Source organism: Vidua macroura, chromosome 3, assembly GCF_024509145.1.
Source record: "Vidua macroura isolate BioBank_ID:100142 chromosome 3, ASM2450914v1, whole genome shotgun sequence".
NCBI classification, from domain to species: domain Eukaryota; kingdom Metazoa; phylum Chordata; class Aves; order Passeriformes; family Viduidae; genus Vidua; species Vidua macroura.
The window spans coordinates 69,325,060-69,344,795 of record NC_071573.1 but is presented as its reverse complement, the minus strand read 5'-3'; the positions used below and the strand labels follow the sequence as shown (position 1 = coordinate 69,344,795).

Here is a 19,736-nt window from a genome sequence, read left to right as displayed (position 1 = left end):
TCATTTTAGAAACATTCCTTTATAAAGTAAGTCTTCATTTAGAAGTTCATATTTATTTCCCTCTCAACACATAAAATGAAACAAAATTATATCAGAAAGAGGCATTGCTATTACCTGAAAAGAACTAAAAGAAAATTATTATTTTAAAAGCTTCTTTAAAAGGCTCAGATCTGAATAAACTTCCATGCTTGCATACTTTAAAGAAAACATTTGGATAATCTCTATGTTACTTAATTCTAGGAAAATAAAATACCTGTTGAGTAATAATGTCAGTAAAATTACTTTCATTTATGTACACTTACTGCAATCTCTCTACAGGCCGACATGGATATCCCTGTACCTTCAATTTGCTTCAGTGCATACTCCTTTTCATCTTTTCTGGACACACATAAAAAAAAAAAAAAAAGAGAGAAAAATATATTTAGCTCTGACTTACATTACACCAATCAATATCAATATAATGATGAAACACTTTAATTTGGTCTGGATCAAGAAGCTGAAAAGCCAATCTGCTTTTATGCATGAATTATACTTTGATATGAAAAGCAAGTTTTCTTTTAACAAAGACCTTACAGTTCCCAAACAAAAATTTTTTTATTAAAAAAACTGGTTAACCTATATCCATTTCTCTCTGAAAAGAGACATAATATCTGCAGATACCTGCAAACACAGAATTTTAGAGGACGTTTTCTAATATTGTCTACTACTGTGAAAGCACTGCAGTCGTATCCCATGCCTGGAAAATTCTCCTGGAAATATCTGGGAATGACAAGCTTTTTTCTTGATTTTATGAGCTACTCTCAATCCACTTTTATTTCCGAAATACTACTATTTTAAATTAATTATATAATAAGCACTGGCTACTGACAGGTCCTTACAAAGCACATGAAATGCTGTGCTCTGATGTACAAAGACAGAATATGAAAAAGAGTTCAGCCCAAACACTGTACCATCCTTTTAAATAATCACAGCTTGAAGTGATTTAGAGGGACCACCAAAAGAACAAGAAAAGGAGGTAGAACCTTGAAGCTTTCACGATATAACAGAACCAGCCTACAACATGGTTTTGCAGGATTCAGCTGTCAGTGACAGATGTTGGTAGGCACCAATGCCCAAGTGTTGATGCCCCTTTGCAGACTCACCAGTCACAATTCAACAACCCACAAGCCCCTATCCAAATTCCCCATGGCATTTCTGGTAGACCTCAGTTAGCCCTTCTTCCAGTCCCAAACCATTTTGTTTTGCCACACAGAAAGATTCTGAACTTGCACTTGATTCAGTCTCTCTGGCTTTGAACTCCAAGCCTGTGCCCTACCATCTTCAGCCTGTTTCCCACCTTCCACCAGACCCTCTCCCTCCAAAATTCATGGGATAAGAAGTGACTGAGTGGAAAAATGTGGGGACAAGACAAGATAACTTGAAATAATAGGTGTCTACACATATTATAAGTAACACAGGCAAGCATTCTCACTAATTTTCAGTAGCAGCTAAACCCTCAATGTATGTCTATAATTAACACTGAGCTACACTTTTTGAAATAAAATTTTAACAAGAAAAATTCCAGATGCTTTCCAACTACACATGAAAACATGTAACTTCACAGGTAGTAAGATCACACCTTATCTCTCAGGAATTGTTTCTGATTTCATTAATTAGTCCAAATTTTAAACAGTAAATAATAAATGTCCATCCCCTCTTATACATGGCCCTGCTGTCTATGCAGAGGATTTCCATACACTGCAAAGTGTCAACTCCATTAACTCAGGTTGCTTACAGAGACTGTGAAGACAAAATTACATTGTCTGCAGAACCAAAACCAACCCTGGACGTACAAAATTTATCACGGCATTTCAACTATGGTCATGTTTAAACTATGCAGCACAAACAATCCTGTGCACAACTATCAGCTGGAATCCCAAAGCAATGTAGCCACTATAGCGGTGTATCACATCCTTCTTCTGACACATCTGCTGAACCAGGCACAGGACCACACTGATATGGCCACTCTTGAACTAATTCTACAAGCAAAGCATTTTATCCAGTTACTCAGACTTTCACAGAGTGAAGGTCACAGCAGAGACCAGGCATGACACTTGGCACACGCTGCCTTCAGCAGCACTGCTGAACGCCTCCACCATGGCAAGGCTGTCCGCCCTTGACAGCCAGCCACTCCGTGCAGGACTTCAAGATACGAATGAGAAATTATGGAAGGTGTTTAAAAAAAAAAAACCCAACCAATCCAACAACCTAAGGTATTACAGCATGTGGGAAAAGGAGGCAGTCTTACTGAGCTGCAACCCAGATAGTTCTGAAACACTGGGTTTTGTAAAAAATGAGCAAAAATAGGGATAGTGCAATGCTTATTTGCAATAAATGGGTGGCAAGGATAAAGAACTCTAAAGAGATCGTATTCTTGGCCTGATTTTTTTTTTCTTACCAACAGCTTTGGAATCATAAACACAGCCTCCTTTAGATACTATTTACTTGCTTTGGAAGAAATGTAAGTCTATACAAATACTTTTCCAAAGTTAACTGTCCTTATTATGGAAATATAATAGCTAATTAAAGCACTTTCCAAAAGATGTCCAAAAAATACCAAGTGATATTTTAGCTAATAATATTTTCCATTCAAGACAATTTGAAAAAGAAAGAAGTATATTCAAAACTTCAAAAGCAAGTCAGCCAGTGCAATCTGATGAAACAAACAAATCTGATTATTCAGTGAAGTGTCCAACGCAAAGAACACATAGGTACTTTATTAGCTATGTCCCCACTTGTAAGAATTCAATAAATAATATCAAATGGTGTGTGTGATAGGTGAGTACACTGTTCAACTCCCTAAAGACCAATGCTCTCACGAAACACTTGAGACAGGGGGAAGTACTTATATTTCAGTTCGGAGAAACTCTAGTGAACTCTGAACACATTTCCAGAAATTGTACATAATTACACAGCAGGAAAGTTTTTATAAATCCTTTTCTGACAGATCCTATATCAGCATATTTTTTACAGGAGCGAAGCAAGCATGATCAAGTTAACACCAAATCCAAACAACAACCACAAACCACACAGCTCTGGTATGAGGCAAAAGACACCCATGCCAGGGATAGCCAGCAGAAAGCAAGGTCTTTGCCCACAACCATTTTTATCTGGTCCACAGAAACACTGCCTCAGGAACAGGTCAACTAACTTGAAGGTCTTAACCTCCAACTGTAAGGGAGTTTTGTCTGAGGGCAGGAAGCAAGTGGCACAAATCAAGGTTTAATCAAGCAGGTTGTATTAAACAGCCAGCCCAGGCTGATGGTGGCAATGTGTTCACCAATCTGAGCAAAAAACATAGCAAAGCAGAACTCAAAGGGAAACCATACTTTAGGAACCTGTGAGTTAACAATTTTTATTAATGCTTTTCAAACTAAAGCAGAACTCGCCTGATAAAACAAGCACCACATCACACCACTACAAGGCTTCTCTAAGCTTCAAGTTCCCCTATCCAAAACCAGGGGTTCTGGTTTCAGAAATATTCTTGTTCTAAGAGGGATTAACTTTTTACCAAAATGACACTGTCAGTATGAGATACTGCCTTCCTGAAAACTTCCCAAATAGTATTTCAAACTGCCATAGGCAGCACAACACAAAGGTCCTCATGCATGTCAACAAGTATTGAGAACATTCCTCCACTGTAAAAACTTGGTCTTCAAGATCAAGGTTTTCTCCCTCACAATAAATAGCCCATTCTGCAATCCTTGAGGTTGCTGCCAATATTTTAATTGGTACTACGCAAAGGAACACTGTTCTCTTGCCCCAAAAAACTGTACTCAGCGGTTGATGTCCAGCTGTACTCAATAAAGAAAACGAAAATGTGATTACTACTTCTTCTGGGTAACACTTTCAGTTTCCATCTTCCTAATGCTTTGGAAAGAACAAAGTACCAAATTCACTTAAAAAAAAAAATGTAGCTCAGAAGACTCAGAATAATTACAACATTTCAAAGGAGCTAAACTGTCTTAACTATTGCAATTGTACTTCAGAGACCTCCCATCATATGAGAAACTACTTTACAAACAAGTGAATTAAAAACTAGAAACAACTTGCCTGAGACCATAACAAAATAGGAGGATTTGAAAATAGTGCATAGTTCAAACAATTGTTTTATCCCTATTATTCAAATTTGAAGATTTTCAATGATGGTCTCTCTTGAATTCACAGATAATTTAACATGCATCCCAACTTCAGAATTAGTTATCCACATCAAGGAACTGGCTTGAAAGACTGCAATCACTCTGAAGCTAGAACTGTGACTATCACATCAATTAATACAGATATTATCCTTACTGTATATACTAATAATAGCTGCCTTAAATTAAGTGCACAGTACCATAAATAAATAATAATTAAAGTGCACATTTTCTTAACCAAGAAAAAGTGCACCATAAAACCATTTCAAGACTTAGCTAGAAAAAAAAAAAAGTAATAGAAAAGAACAACAATTCACCCCTGTAACAACAGTAATGGAATTTAAGTATTTGTGACTTTGTAGGACAAAGCCTGGGAACACTATGGAGTTCAGTGTCCTTCACAGTACTGTCTGGAACACAATGTCCATAGGGGTATCTGGTTACATTCTGATCACTTTGTTTAATTGCTGCCAGACCGCATTAACTTAATCACTCAGCAGGAGATCACAAAGAGTTGCAAACCTTTTTCCCCCTGAGAAAAGGCTAAACCATGACACTAAAGTGCAACTAGAAGCTAACCGAAAACCTCATCTGGAACACAGCAGCCAAGCCACTAAACAGATCATGCTCAGCACTGGTTACGTTAGGCAAGCTGCTCATGGATTTAATCCTGTACTTAGCACATGGCCATAGCCCTTTACAAAGGTAACAGTACCAGAAAAATAATCTATGACTGACTGGAAAAAGGGACATCATCCTTTCCAAAAAGTAGTGAGTTCTTGTGCTTTAGTGTTTTATGGATGTAGAAGCACTCACTAAGCCAAAAGAATTATTAGATCAAAAAATCTACACATGGTGTCTCTGGGGTGCATGTTCTTTGCCAGACTAAGAAAGTCATTTTCTTTTACGGCTATCCTCCAAACCTATCAAGCCTTACCCAGTCAGCAGCTCATACAGCTCATTTTCATCCACATGACAACCAGTCACAAATGATGGAGGCTGTGAATCTACAGATTGATCTTAATTTATTTCTAGCCAGCAGTATACACCTTGTATTTCAATGCACTGCTATTACTTCATTTTGAGAGCTACATAAGAAACAGAAAATTTAAAACAGTAAGGATGTCAAGCAGAAATTTGAAAAGAAATCCCTGACTGCATCTGCCCTTTAAAAGATTTGTCTTTCTTCACCTTCACAGGCAACAGCTAAAACATCAGAGCAGCTACAGGCTGCTCCTACAACCCAGTCCCAGACAAGTAAACTGCAACATGAACTACAACTGGCTGGTTTTGGCCATGAAAAGAATGGATTAAACCAGCAGGTGTGTACCTCATTCTGCTGCTGTGAAGAGTTTCAGTCACGTCTGTGGACTGCATAGCTAGCCTCTATGCTGATGCATCCCCCAGAGGTTTGATGGGAACTTCCTTGGTGTTGCAAACAGAACATCACGTGTCAGTCACAGGAAAGGACTTCTCATACAGAAAGAGCAGACATGTATGTCACCTGGACCTGGACTTTCCTCTTAGTGGCAGTGTTGCAAAATGTGGACTATGTAAAATTTTCTTAAGAAAAGGATGTTCTTTAATGTTTGATCTTTGTATACTTTTGAGACTAATCAACAAGATGGGATATTTGATCTGTGAAACAGACAGCAGCTCACAAGCTCTAAGTGATGTGCAGGTGTTAGAAAGACAAATTACTGGTTGGTAGAATTGTCTTGCTAAGCTTTAGGGCCTGGCAGTTTCAGTGATCTCACACCCAGAGGGAAGTTAACAAAGTAGGGAGAAGGATGTACCACTGACAGCAGACACAAGGAATGCAGAATTTATGGGCCACAAGGACATTGGGCAGAACCCCCAAGATAAGGGAGAAACTAATAAACCTTACCCAGCAACCGTGCTGAACCAGCTCTGAGTGGGTAAAAGGTAATTCTGCAGGGGGAGATCCCAACCACCGACTCACAGATCATTGACCCAAAAACCCATCAGCCCAAAAGAAGAGAAACACCATGGGACTGACTAGCATGAGAAGAGAGAATCATTAACCAATAGAAGACAGAACACTAATTAATACAAGGATTATGTAACACGTAGCCAATGCACACTAATTCCTTTGTTTGCTGACACGTATAAATAACAAAAGGTTTTGATAGTTGTTGTGCTTGACTTGTGGAATTCCACTGGGCACCCAGGCTTGCAGAACTCTGAAAAAAAACAATCAATGTCTCTCTCAAGTGTGTAGTTATTGGCTTGTTGCCCACTGGGTAACAAAAACAATTCTTGTGGACAACAGCAGGGTGGTAAACCAACTTCCCCATCAGGCAGTAACTGATCAATCTTTAAAAGCTGAGCTTGTATCTCATCTGAAACATCTACAAGTTAACTTGAGGAATGGGAACAATGCAACAAACTTACATCGAACAGGACAGTCTCTAGTACACAATATTAAAAAGAACTAGAGTAAAAATAGAATGTCCAAGGATGATCCAGGTAAACAGAAGGAAAAAAGTTTTTTGGAATGGAGACAGTATGCTACAGTAAATACTGCATTTCTGGTTTTTGGAGGGTTTTTTGGTCTTAAATCCTTACAATCTCAATTTTCAAAAAGGTGCTTAAGTGCTTCTCAGCTCCATTGGCATCACTGCCTGATGATACCTACTGAACTCCACTAGGTCTCACTCCAAACATCAGATGACACCAGATAGCTCAGTATATACACAGAATAACACAAGGCAGCAGCACTTTTCTCTATCTTCTGCTACCCCCAAGACTTAAAGTCTACCTATGAAATCCTTTAGAACAACCTAAGAATACATCCAAAAGACAGAAGTTTGTGTGTCATTTTAGATGTTACTCTTCTCAAAATGCAACAATACCAAATTCCTGAATGTTGTATGGTTTACTACTCCATTTTTCAGGAATTGTCAATTTCATTGACTTGCCAATGTCAGGCATAAATGCATGCCAAAGAAGGCTAACTCAGGAATCATAATGTAATCAGTGAATTTTTTAAATAATTAGGGGGTTTTTCTTGGTTGGTTGGTTTAAAAAAACCTTTCAAGAAAATAGTTTTTTGTTGTTGTTGTTGAAATTAGCACGCTAAGCTTAAGTCTGCTATAAATTGGCATTCAAATACAGAGCAACTGATTACTACAATTAGGCTTTTTGAAAAGATACCTGATTTTCATCACATACACTATGAGAAATAGGCAGAAGAACGATTACACACAGCTTTGCCTGCTGGAAAATCTGCCATGTTCCAGTCAGACTGAAAGACTTCATATTAGAAGTACTAACTGCATCACATTATTAAGAGACACTTTGTGCTATCACAGCACCTCCTGAGAAATTGAAACAGATTTTGCTTTATAATCTGTAGAACAACCCCAAGTGTATCTCTAAATCACACTAGTGATATGGCTATCCTTCCCTTGTTTACTCCTCTGCAAACCAGTTTATGAACTCAGGGGGAAATGTGCATGTTGAAGAACAAGGCAAGTTCTTAAAGTGATGTTAAGCTACTTGTCATTAAACACAATGCCCTTGACATTGCCTTCTTCCACAGAGCCTCACAAAAGATGCTGAATACCTATAAATCCCCCACAAACTTCACCTAACATATATGATGTGTTCTTCATACATGAGGAGACAGCTGATTAAAAAGACCAAAAGTGAATCTGAGCACTGATAAGGTTTTCTGTCATTAAAAAAAAAGATGCTTTTTCCTAGTTATGATTTCACTAGACTGGGAGTAGGGAGTAGAGGTCTCTTAGTATCAATGTGAGGAAACTAAAAGTATTCCAGCACCATAATACCTAACTTAACTATATGCTCTTCTCTTTATTCCATTAGTTTCTAATTCAAAAATTAAAAAAAAAATCTTTGTAGCATAGATACCTTCTAACTGTTAACAAAAATTTCAGATTATTTCACATCACAGTCTAAGATCTATGTAATACCAGACCACTGGAAATCTTGCTAACCTTAATCTATTAAAATTTAGCCTTTACACTGTAATAATAAAACTTTGTATTTGCATGGAGAGCACAACTTCAGTCAGTGCCACCCTCACTCCAAATTTATTGATGAAAATTCAGAGACCTCAACCAGCTAATTGCTAAAATTAGACTGATTCCTAAGTATCTGGAGTGATTGAGAACTGTGAATTTCATACAAGTACATTCATAGCAGATTGGGGTAAGCAGATTTGACAGCCTGTTTGTAAGGGTAAAAACTAAACTGTTCACATTAAACTCTGAAAGCTGTAAAATTATTCTGCTGCTCCAGGTAGCTTCTTCCAGCATTTGCTATATTTAAGCAGAAGAGAGAGTTGCACCTGATTTTATTTCTTTACAGACAGGCTTGATAAAACATAATGGATAGATTTAGGAAATATCTCCCTGCCTGAAAGGACACCGCATGTGAGGATTTGCTACCTTAAAACAAGGAATAGCAGCAGCAAGGAGAAAAATAACTCTGAAATAAAGAGGAAACAAACTTTTATTTGCCAGCAAATTATGTACCAAGATCATTGAAATAGGGTCCTAAGACTATGCTAAAAAAAAAGAATCTGCCATTTGCTTCATAAAATCACTTAAGAAGAATGCTTGCAACTAACTATAAATGTATAGAAATGAGCTGTCTGGTTTCAGAATTTTTTAAGTCCTAAAGCCATACTGTAACTAAACCATCCAGCTTAATGTGCATCAGAGCTCTTTTTATGTCATGTTAAATCTGGCTAAATACTGCAACTTTGATAGGTGGGAAATTACTATCAAAGCACCAAATAATAGGAAGCCTGTACTTTGGGGTCTTTTTTAGCAATAACATGTTTGAAATACCAGGTGCAGATTTTTTTTCTAAATCCCTATAATGCATTAGGTTCCCCTATAGCAGAATATGCATAATTATTGATTCAATGTAAAACCTAACAGAAGGGCAATGGCCTAAAAGCTGCACTTAGTCAATTTTCCTTTTCTGACTCATGCCATAATCAAATGCTTCCCCTAAGCATACGAAAGCCCAGATTTATCAGAGATCTAGCATAAACTTTTTGTTCTTTTCCTTCAGACTTTCTAACTCAAACCATCTACAGTGAAATTACCAATTCTCAAAGCCAGATCTACATGAAAGAATTCTTGCTAACACAATGTGAGTGTAATTCTTAGGTGGTAAATTAGCCTTTAGGCACTAAAGCTGCACCCAGATCATGAATAAGAAGGAAGACCCAAATTCCATATGGTCAGAGTAGGGCAGAGTGAGACAGAGCACATATATTACAGCTGAAAAGTTGCAAAGTTGAAACAACACCCTCACAATAAAGTAGAAGGACTTGAATGAAACTCCATAAAGTCACGCCAAGGTCTGAGTCTGAAATGTAAAAAAAACCATAATTTTTGATGGGTTTTTTTAATGGAACATCTCCACTTTTTTCCCCTCACTTCACTGTCAGGACATGAGGATTTCTCAAAGACAGAGGTCTTAATTCCAGCCACTAAGACAACCTTGCTACTTCTCAAAAACAAACAAGGTCTTCAGTCAGCTATCATATCTGTTCCAGGGGAAAGGGAGGGGCATTCTGCTTCCTTTGAATTTTGGAACTCCATGTCCCATAGTCAGAACAGGCTTCTGTCACAATCTGAGGTTTAAGAACATCATTTGATGAAGTTTTATGCTGGTTTTTACCCATCAGTGAAGTGACACTAAAAGTAGAATAAATGGCATTCTAATCATAACAAGTCTTGGTTGTACTGAAGGTCAAATTGAATTTGGCAATTTGTCTAGCTCTGTTTCTCATTTGAAGCATGACAGAACTGGGCAAAGGAACAACTGGTTATCCAGTACATTGACTGGTTTTAATCAAAAGATATGACCATAAGCTAAGTTTGAAGTCTACAATGCCCTTGAGAACAAGACAACAACTGATACAGAAACTCCATTTGAGGAATAGACACATTCAAAGACATGAGCTGACACCCACTCTCAGCCACACTGACGATAATTAACGCAAGCAACAAACACAGCATTTTTGAATATGCAAGGTGTTAAATCTTAGCATGAATCCATGGGAATTCATTATTAACACAGGTGAGAATTTTCTCTAAACACCTCTGAATTTGAAGAATTCACAACTTATAAGAAGTATCTCTCTCAAAACAACCGACTTCAGAACCAAACATGCTGCTGGAAATGTCACACATGAGCGGCCCTTGTATCTCTTCAGGCTCTCAGGCCCCACAACATTACCAATGAGGTGGGACAGTCAAGGTCAATCAGAGGCAGAGCTGAATCCCAGCATAACCTGGGTGAATGCTTCCAAGTGCTGTAATAAAGACGGCAAAACAAAGGAGGGACAAAAGAGGAAGAAAACATTCTGGCTGCACAAAAAGGATTGATTCTTCCTTCAACTAATGCATGAGGAAAGCAGATACATTGCTTCAAAATAGTGAAGCATACCTGCAGATGCAGTTTCCATTCCAGTAGATTTAGCTTCTGCCTCTAAGTCAATTGCCTATAACTCCTATTTTCACTTGACTGCAAAAAGAAATCAATAGCATTTTCTACTTAAGTCAGCACAGAGTGAACAAAAAAAATCATTCTGCACACAAGGCCCACTTTATGGGAACACATGTTTAAAGCCACACTGTCCCAGCCTTCATCCATGTTATATCTGTGCTTTTATTTAGCCCAGAACCCTGATACTTAACTGAGCAACCTGACACTCCCAGCACACACCACAAGCTATGGCCATTACTCTGCCTATTGGAAAGCCTGTCTTCAGTGTGGTTTCATCTACAAAGTAAACAACTGTAAAATATTTCAGGATCATGAATTTTGTAGAAAACAGATGACAACTGAGGAGAAACAAGCAGTTATAGAGTGGCCTCATTTGAAAATATTGTTTTAAAGATTGATAAGCCCAGAAAAGAGAGAAGCAAACATGAACATAAATAATGCCCTTCAGGGATTCACTCTTTTAGTAATCTCAGCTTCTCAATCTTTCTCACAAACAGAAAGGTCAGTTGTGCTTTCCAATAAGGTAAAATAAAATAAATAATAAAGGATAAAAAACCCCAATCACAACACACCAACCAAAAAAGCCAACCCACACTTACAGACATCCATTTTGTAAAGGTGAATTGACGCTATCTCCACAACATTGATTCCCTCCAGTCTTGTTAGACACACTAGTATTTCATAAACTCTCTCAAACAAACTCCCACCACTAAATGAAAGGATTGTACTCCCACAGAAAAGTCTAAAAGAATGTTAATAAAAAATTCAGATATAGAAGTTAAGTTTCAGTTGAGTTAAAGACTTTCCCTGTTGACTTTGTCAACAACAAATTTTGGTTTGAAGTATTTCTGCACTTTTTTCTTCTTGAATCTGTTGAGATAGTGAACTTCACAAGAGGTATAATGATTTCTAATATCATCACAACTAGCATTGTTGTCTGTCAGTCATCTAACTTATAGTCAAGCAAACCATGGAAACCGAGCTCCCAGGGCTGGGAGGTCTTTTATAAACCTATATTATTTAGAAAACATGAAACTCAAGTCAAGTCAAAAGAATAAACTTCTTGTGTTTGTTACACAAGTAGAAACTGTTCTTAATTTCCTGAAGTCACATACTAAGTTAGCCAATTTATTCTAAATGCAATTGTCCTGGACCAGTTTCAGCATTCCTTCAAGCAAATGTGCTGTTATTGAAACAAATAAATCTTTAAGTTCTAACACTTTGTTTTGGTAAAAAAACAAACAAAACAAACAAAAAAAAAAAAACCCTGCAGTGTACCTCAGTTCTCAAATGCCAGCAAAGGAGCTCAAACACCTGTGGAAGAAGAATGTAAGAGCTGCCTGTCCCTGCTGCTAACAATCCCTTCCCGATGACACACGTAGACCGTACTTCCTCCTGGACCCAGCGTAAAGCAGCAGCAAGCGCACACAAACGGAGTCACTTCTCAACACAGAACTCAGCTGCTACAACCAGAGGACAAAGGCACATTCTGACCCAAGTCTATGCAAGCCATGAGCTTGATTAAGGCCGCAGAAGAGGCAAACAGCATTTCAGAAGGTATTTTCAAAACTTAGGTGAAAATTTAATGCTACTGGTAAATCTCTAGTGCAATTTGGTTAGGACATTCCACAGAAATTTTGGTTACTTGTACAAACACATCTGCAGCATTATGAACCACAGCAATTTCTGGGGCTTCAGGGTTTTAGCTGATTTTTTGGTTTCTTTTCAAATAATACATAATGTAAAAATATCAATTTCATATTGAAAATAAATTTACAAAAAAACACCTCTACACATCTATTCACAATACAACATGCTAAGATTGGATTACCAAGAAATACAACATATTAAATTGCTATGTCAAGCAGTTCATATAAGAAGCATTTCATTTCTGACCTAGTCCATGATCTGTCTTGCTTTGCACCCTATTACCAGATGGGGGGCAGAAAAGAAACTCTTCTTCCCCTTTAACCTCTCACTTCCTTTTCCTGCAGCTCTACTGGAAAACTTTTAACCCCTTCACTCAGAAACATGAATGTTCTTGCCCTCTTAATTTCTTTAAAAAAAACCCAAAAAACACCACTTAACTTTGAAAGTTTTCCTTCACATCTTATGGGCTAATTTATGTAAATTCTTTCTTTACAAGTTTAGCAAAAACTCATCTGTTTCTCTCAAACACAACCCCTTCTACATCTTACTGACCCCCTCTCTTCCCCAAGCTCCTACCGCCTTCACACCACTGAAAGGTGATGATGCACTTTACAGCTCATTTCTGTCCTTAGTTTTAGGGAGAGTAACAGAAGAAACAACAAAACAGCCATGGGAGAAACCATAAGCAAGAGTCTGTGGGAAGCACTAAAGATTACTCATCACCACTTGCACTATCCTTTTGGGCAGGAAGCAAAGCCACGGTATAGTTGCAACAGCAGCTCTCATTAAAGCACAGATATGGAGCACTAATTATCTCTTCCTAGATGGGGACTTTTCTATTAGAATGCATGGCAGGCAACTAGTTAGACAGGTTTGGTTTAGTTCTACTGCTCCCTCTCACACATATTGAGAGCATTCAGGGGTTAAGAGGTATTTTCAGGATTTGCAGATAAATCTAGTATTTAGGTTTTCTTTGCTTTTGAGAGATTTTAGCAAAGCACCTTCAGCCATTCTACCCTCCTCAAGATAAGAAGTTTCATCAGGAAAAGAAAAAAATATGAAAGTGGAAAGCAAATCAAAGGTTTTCAGATACCATAACTGGTAAGAGATTTTCCTGCAGAAAGTAATTGTTTAGGTTCTAATACATTGCATTCTGACTTTGGTCAATAATTCTGTGGTTTGGCCTGTCACAGATTTGTATTAGTAAAAGCAACTACAGCACAACACTCAAATTACTTACGTTCAAGGCAATGTCAAATAGAGGATGTAAGAAAATGTAAAGATATAAATTATTATAGCCTCTCAAATGTCTTACAAGTATCAACTTGCATTGGTAAATAATATTCCAGTTTCACATTCAAGAGAGTATAATCCTTACCACATCAATGAGTTGCCTCTCTTTTAAGAGTAAATGCAACTGCAGTACACATGTACTCATCCCCCTGACATTTTGCCACCAACACTGCCCATCTGCAGCACTTAGCTAACTTGAGTGGAAGTTTCCTCTCCTGACAAACTCCTGCTATATAACTTAAGTAATTTCAGTTTTACAAAATAAGAATATGGGGACAACAGTACACAAATTAATTGCTATACAAACACTGATTTAAGAGATCAAGCAGGTTACCTTTAACTCTTCTACACTTTCAGTTTTCTACTACCACAGTGACCTGAGCCATCACTTTGACCAGATGCAACCTCTGAACAATGTAACAATATTAGCAGAAATACCAAATACACCAAGTTGCTCCAGCAGAAATTCTGTTTTTCCAACGGAGCCATGCTTCATAGCAGATTTCTTTTTTTTCTCTCTCAATCATTATTTTTCCACTTCTGCTTCAAACAAAAAATATTCATCAAATAAAAAAACTAAAACAAAGGCAAGTTGACACTGCCACAACCACAAGCAGCACTTCTGTGTTAAGATTATATATTTGCCTTGGCTCTATACTTCATCCTTCTTTCTCTCCCCATGTCCTACCTTTCATAGAACCATAGAATGGTTTGGGTTGGAATCATCTAGTTCCACCCTCCTGCCATGTGCAGGAAAACCTTTCATTAGACCAGATTGCTCAGAGCACCATCCAACCTGGCCTTGAACACTGCCAGGAAGGGGGCACTCAACCCTTACGTAGACTTGGAAGCTGTGAGTTAAGAACCTTACATTAATGATTCTGCACACCAGTCAGTCCAAGGAGGAAAACAGACTCTCCTCTTCAGTTACAAACTTATAGTACTGAAAAATAGGGGCAAGAAGAGGGAAAGAATATTTCATTTGTCTACCCCTTCCTATGCCTGTATTCCACAGTGATGTTTCTGGACTTGCATCACTGTTGTCCAGTTTTCAAAAGGGAATTCCGTATTTGGCAACTAGTGAAACCTGTTTTATACCAACTCTCTTTTGAAAAGTTACAGGTATAGTAAAAATAAAGTAAGCTGACAAGCTACAAAAGTATACTACTACAGTAGCACATAAATCTACATCCTTGGTTTAGCTGATACACTGTAAGTACAAGGCAGTGCAAAATCTTTTATATTTGCCAAAGGATAACATGGCAGGAGGGTCTGCCCAGCAGCACCAGCTACTGAGCTGGCAGTGAGCCTGTGAGCTGCCCAGGGTACAAATCCTGGCCCTTCTACAGCCATCGATTTGAAACCTGATCACTTCGTATTTCTGGCATTCCTTCAGTAACAAGATTAAAAAGCACATACTTGTTTTTTGAAAGGTGTTCTGAAACATACAGATTAAATTAAAATTACAGATTTTTTTTTTCTTTCCAAGTAGCTATATAGGTAATCTTTATAATAATCTTTGTTGCCCAAGCGCAGATAGGGAAATGAATAAGAAATAAAATAGCCCAAGACTGAGAAAAAGCAACCACCTCAATTTTTTGCTTACAGGTAAACAGAAGCAGCAATAAATAGAAAGGTTTTATTCACATGAAGATACAGCTTTTGCAAGTGTTGCATCTGCTGTTGCTGCTACAGAATGAAGAACAGAGTGGCCTATTTTCTACTTGACTCAAGCATCCCACTATTCCTTGCACTCCTGACAAACCAGCAGTGGTGTCTTTTCAGCTTGCTGACTCATGCAAGCATCCACCTGCAGGTGGACTGACATCCTGGTGAAGAAATACTATGTAGTGGCCTGCATTCAAAGACTGATCATTTCAAAAAACTAAAGGAAAATAACTCAGGCATACACGACAAACAGAATTTCCAAACCTCACTCATCCTAAAACTTGCCTCTCATATGAGGAGGAGATAGAAGAAATGAAACAACTAAGCACAACATTGTAGCTTACAATGTGATCAAAGAAGCAGCAAGGAACATAATGAGGAAAGGCAAGGCATGAAACAAAACTACATTTTCCTAACCATTACTGGAAAAGTTGCATTCTTTGCTTTACTAGACAGATGTGAATGTGTCCAAAAAAACACTTAGCACAAGTCAACATGATGCTTTGAAGCAGTACACAAACAAAAAAACTATAACAGATTTTCCAGCTACATAAAGAGCTAAAAACCAATATTGATGACTGAACTGCAATCATGAGGCTTATATCACGATTTCCCCCATCAAAGTCACTGGTCTGGTTTTAGTGTACATGAAATAAAAGATTGGACAGGTTACATACATGCCTATTTTCTACACCTTCTGGACTACAGAGGTATTAATGAAGGTTCTGTAAACACAAGTGCCTAATTTAGCTAAATGTGTAACACAAGTAATACCTCCAGACCTCATCAGACCATACAAACACTACTGAACTAAACAGAAGCTGCAGCTGCTCAAAATCTCTAAAAATATAATGATGCAGTGCATTAAAATGTAACACAAACATTGTTCAAATCTGACTATTTAAAAAAGAAAAAATCTTTTAACTTTAATAAAAACCAGTCAGCTCACTAGAAACATGCCCAAATGATATTCTACTTTAGGCTGAAAAAGCCAAACTAAGCTGTTACTTTGTCAAAAAACTGCTTTTATGCACAAGCCATTCACAGAGATCTAAGCAACACAACCACTTTTTCTACAAGCATTTTATCGAACAGCTTGCCAAGCTCCATATAAACACATTTTACTATTTCATAAAATTCATATGCCAACTTTTTGAAACATGAAGTGACAAGTTCTCAGTGGAATTTCTGCAGAGCTACAAGGCTCTTATTGCCCTCAGCCTCCTGAGATTGTAAATTATCTATATGAAGCAAGAAGCCAGAATCTTTCTCTTTTATACAGAAATCCCTTGCAAATTGGAAATACTGAAACAGTCTCTGCAATCAGCTAAAGAAGAATTCCTTTACACGAGGCTCAAAAGCCCCCAGTGATCAGCACACAATAAATATGCAGCACTGCTAGATTTCTTTTGCTAATTTCTTTCATTTGGGACCCCTTAAAGTTCATAACTAATGCTAAATATCCTCCAACCTGAATATATACTTTAGCTAGGAGTTTACATCAGGAAATCATCTCATATTAATGGCTTGTTTTCTAATTTTTTCCTAAATTGTTCACATCTTACTTTTACCCAAGGATCTAAAGTTACACAAAAGCAACTAAGACTGAACTCACCAACATCATAAAATGAATATCAAGAAAAAAGTGAAAAAGTAAGTCACTTTCCAAGCTTCATGAAGTAAAGCCTCTGAGTATATAGTACAGTTGAATTTGTGCCATGTTATATTACATGTCAATCTATCTGACAGCACTGAAACTTTGCACTTCCTTTTACCAGTTAGTTGTCTTACGGCTCAAGGTCTCCCTTTGATTATTCCCAGTTCTGACACATTAGCTATCTTTTTATCATATTTACTTTTGCTTTACTACCCATTTGCACTTGTCATATTATTAGGGATTTTGAAGACATGTTCTTTATGGTGCTTTGTAGCAGCAATGTAATTCCTGTGATGGCTTTACTTTACAGATGATGGAAATGAAAAATGTCTGGTTTTAACTTACACCAAATTTCTTTATTTCTTTCTTTTGTAAAACAGTAAACCCAAAGTTCTGCCTTTTTTTATGCTGTTCTTACAAGCAGAAATTTTAGGCTTACTATATCAAAGAACAGCAACAAACATCTAACTAGCATTTTTGGTGGTTTTATTACTGCTTCCTTTCCTTATTACCGCTTTCTTCCTATCCCATGTATGTTTTACATATATATATTCATAAAAATTAATATTTAGGAAAAAGAAGCAACCGTGATCACTTAACTCAAAAATATTGGAAGAGCTCAGTGGCAGCTGTAATACCTGGAAAGGTTTTGATATTTCAAGTTAGCTATGCTCTAGTATTCCTAAGGTTGCAGAGCAAGCTAGTCAGAATCAGAGCTCATTTCCCGGTAGTTAATCCTTCACTGGAATTAGTGTCTACCTTTCAGTTATTAATCACTTTTATATTACAACCTCCTAATTCAGAGTTTAAATTTTCAAGACACACATGAATGCCATTTATTCCTACAGAAGAATCCCTAGACTTCTCTACTAATCTCAAGCAGCAGCATTCCATTAACCACTTCCAAAATTTTAAATAAAAGTTGTCATTTTTCCACATTCTGTCTCTTCTTTTTCAAAGTTTCCATTGGCTATAATGGAAGGCTCACCCCTTTAACATTCTGACAGAAAGGAATAACCTCTAATTTGCAGGTATATTTTATCCACCCTTACAGTATGCTTAGAACACTCTGCAAACACAGCCTGTGTTTGTGCACCAGGCGCACACCACAGTGAAAAAGTGCTCAATGGCTCTTCTGAAAGAAAAGGATTCTATTTGGAACCCACACCTGCATGAGAGCCTTGCTCAAGCCTCAGGACTGCTCCCCTTCAACAACTGCATGCCAGCCAAACAATCTCAAATTGCAACCCTAGCTCCCCACTGCTCTCTTAACCACAACACTGTGAAAATAGCACCCATGGAATACTTATCCCATGGTACTGGCTTTCCCCAGAGAAGAGAAGAAACCTTGCTTAGCCAACATACATGGGCTTAATGCCTAAAGGACACCAGTCAAGTGTTTGGGGACAGGGACTTGCATCCTGCTTTTTCATGGGAAACTGATGGAGACACACCTGCGCATAGGTACTGGACAGAAGCCACCAGCTCTGCCTACAAGGAGCGTCCCGGACAGGCCATCAAGCCAAGAGTGCCCGGCACTGGCATCAGCGGCGTGCCTGGCGCTGGGGACACACCAGGGACCAACACACACCCCGGGAGCTTCCCGGGCCGCTCGGGAGGGAGCAGCCGGGGAGGGACCGTCGGGAGCCAGGTGCTCCTCCCTTCTCAATCCCCTGCAATCGTCAAATTACGAACGCGGTCACACAAAAGACGAAAGCGACGACCTGAAACACGGCGTGCAAAGCAAAGGCGACCCCAGGGCACAGCCTGCTGACACCGCACCACCAGGGATGGCGGGGGGGAAGAGGGGCAGAGCGGGACTAGCTTTAGGTTGAACATTAGGTAGGACTGCTTACATAAAAGGTGATTAGACATTGGAATGGGCTGCCCAGGGAGGTGGTGGAATCTCCGTCTCTGGAGGTGTTTAAGGAAAAACTGGATGCGGCGCTTGGTGCCGCGGTGTAGTTGAACATGGTGATGTTCGGGCATAGGGTGGACTCGATGATCTCAGAGTTTTTTTCCAGCCTAATTGATTCCGTCGCTCTGAGTAGTCGGGCACCGATGCCGGGGCCGGGGCACCGGGGCCCGCTCCCGGCGCGGGGCGGGGGCTGCCCGGGCGGGCTCCGCGCTCCGGCCCCCGCGCTGCCAGAAACTTTCCGAGGAGGGAGGGAGGGAGGGGAAGGAAGGAGGGGAGGGCGCTGGTGCGGGGGGGTGGGGGGGTTGGAAGGGGGTTCTCGGCGCGGCCCTTACCCGTCCTTGCGGCGGGCCTTGTAGACGTGCCCGTAGGTGCCTCTGCCCACCTTGCATCCCTCGTACTCGAACAGGTCCTCCACCCGCTCGCGCTCGGCCGCCAGCTTCGACTTGAACTCGTAGTCCATGTCTCGCCCATGGGCGGGGAGGGACGGGCGGGCAGGGGGACGCGGCGGCCGGATCAGCACCCGCAGCTGGCGGAGCCCCCTCCCGGCGCCGCCATGTCCGGGGCTCGGCGGGGGCGGCGGGCGAGGGGGACGGGGGGGGGGGGGGGGCGGTTTGTTTTTGTTTTGGTTTGGGGCTTTTCGGCGGGGGGGAGGGGGCGCGCTCCGCCGCCGCCACCCGCTTCAACTGGGCTCCTCGCGGCGCGGCGCGCGAGGTGCCGGGAGTCGTAGTGCGGCTGCGGGAGCCGGCCCCGCCGCCGCAGGCGGGACGCCGTAGCGGCAGAACTACAACTCCCGGCATGCCCCGGGCCGCCCCGGCCGGGCGACGTCGGCGCACTGCCCTTCTCCGGAGACATCGGAGCG

General features: G+C 39.7%; 1 protein-coding gene across 3 annotated transcripts in view; it reads right to left on the bottom strand.

The window, feature by feature from the left end:
* The window catches only part of CDK19 (cyclin dependent kinase 19), a 121,011-nt gene extending 101,569 nt beyond the window's left edge, over window positions 1-19,442 (bottom strand). For 2 of the 3 annotated variants that reach the window (XM_053973677.1, XM_053973679.1), the window contains exons 1-2: window positions 19,210-19,417; window positions 303-378 (exon numbers count right to left, since the gene is read on the bottom strand). In XM_053973677.1, the coding sequence (XP_053829652.1) occupies window positions 303-378; window positions 19,210-19,337 (204 nt within the window). In that variant the 5' untranslated portion in view covers window positions 19,338-19,417. Of the gene's footprint in view, window positions 1-302; window positions 379-19,209 lie in introns of all 3 variants that reach the window. The other variant, XM_053973678.1, reaches the window with a different exon arrangement.
* Between the last annotated feature and the right edge of the window lie 294 nt (window positions 19,443-19,736).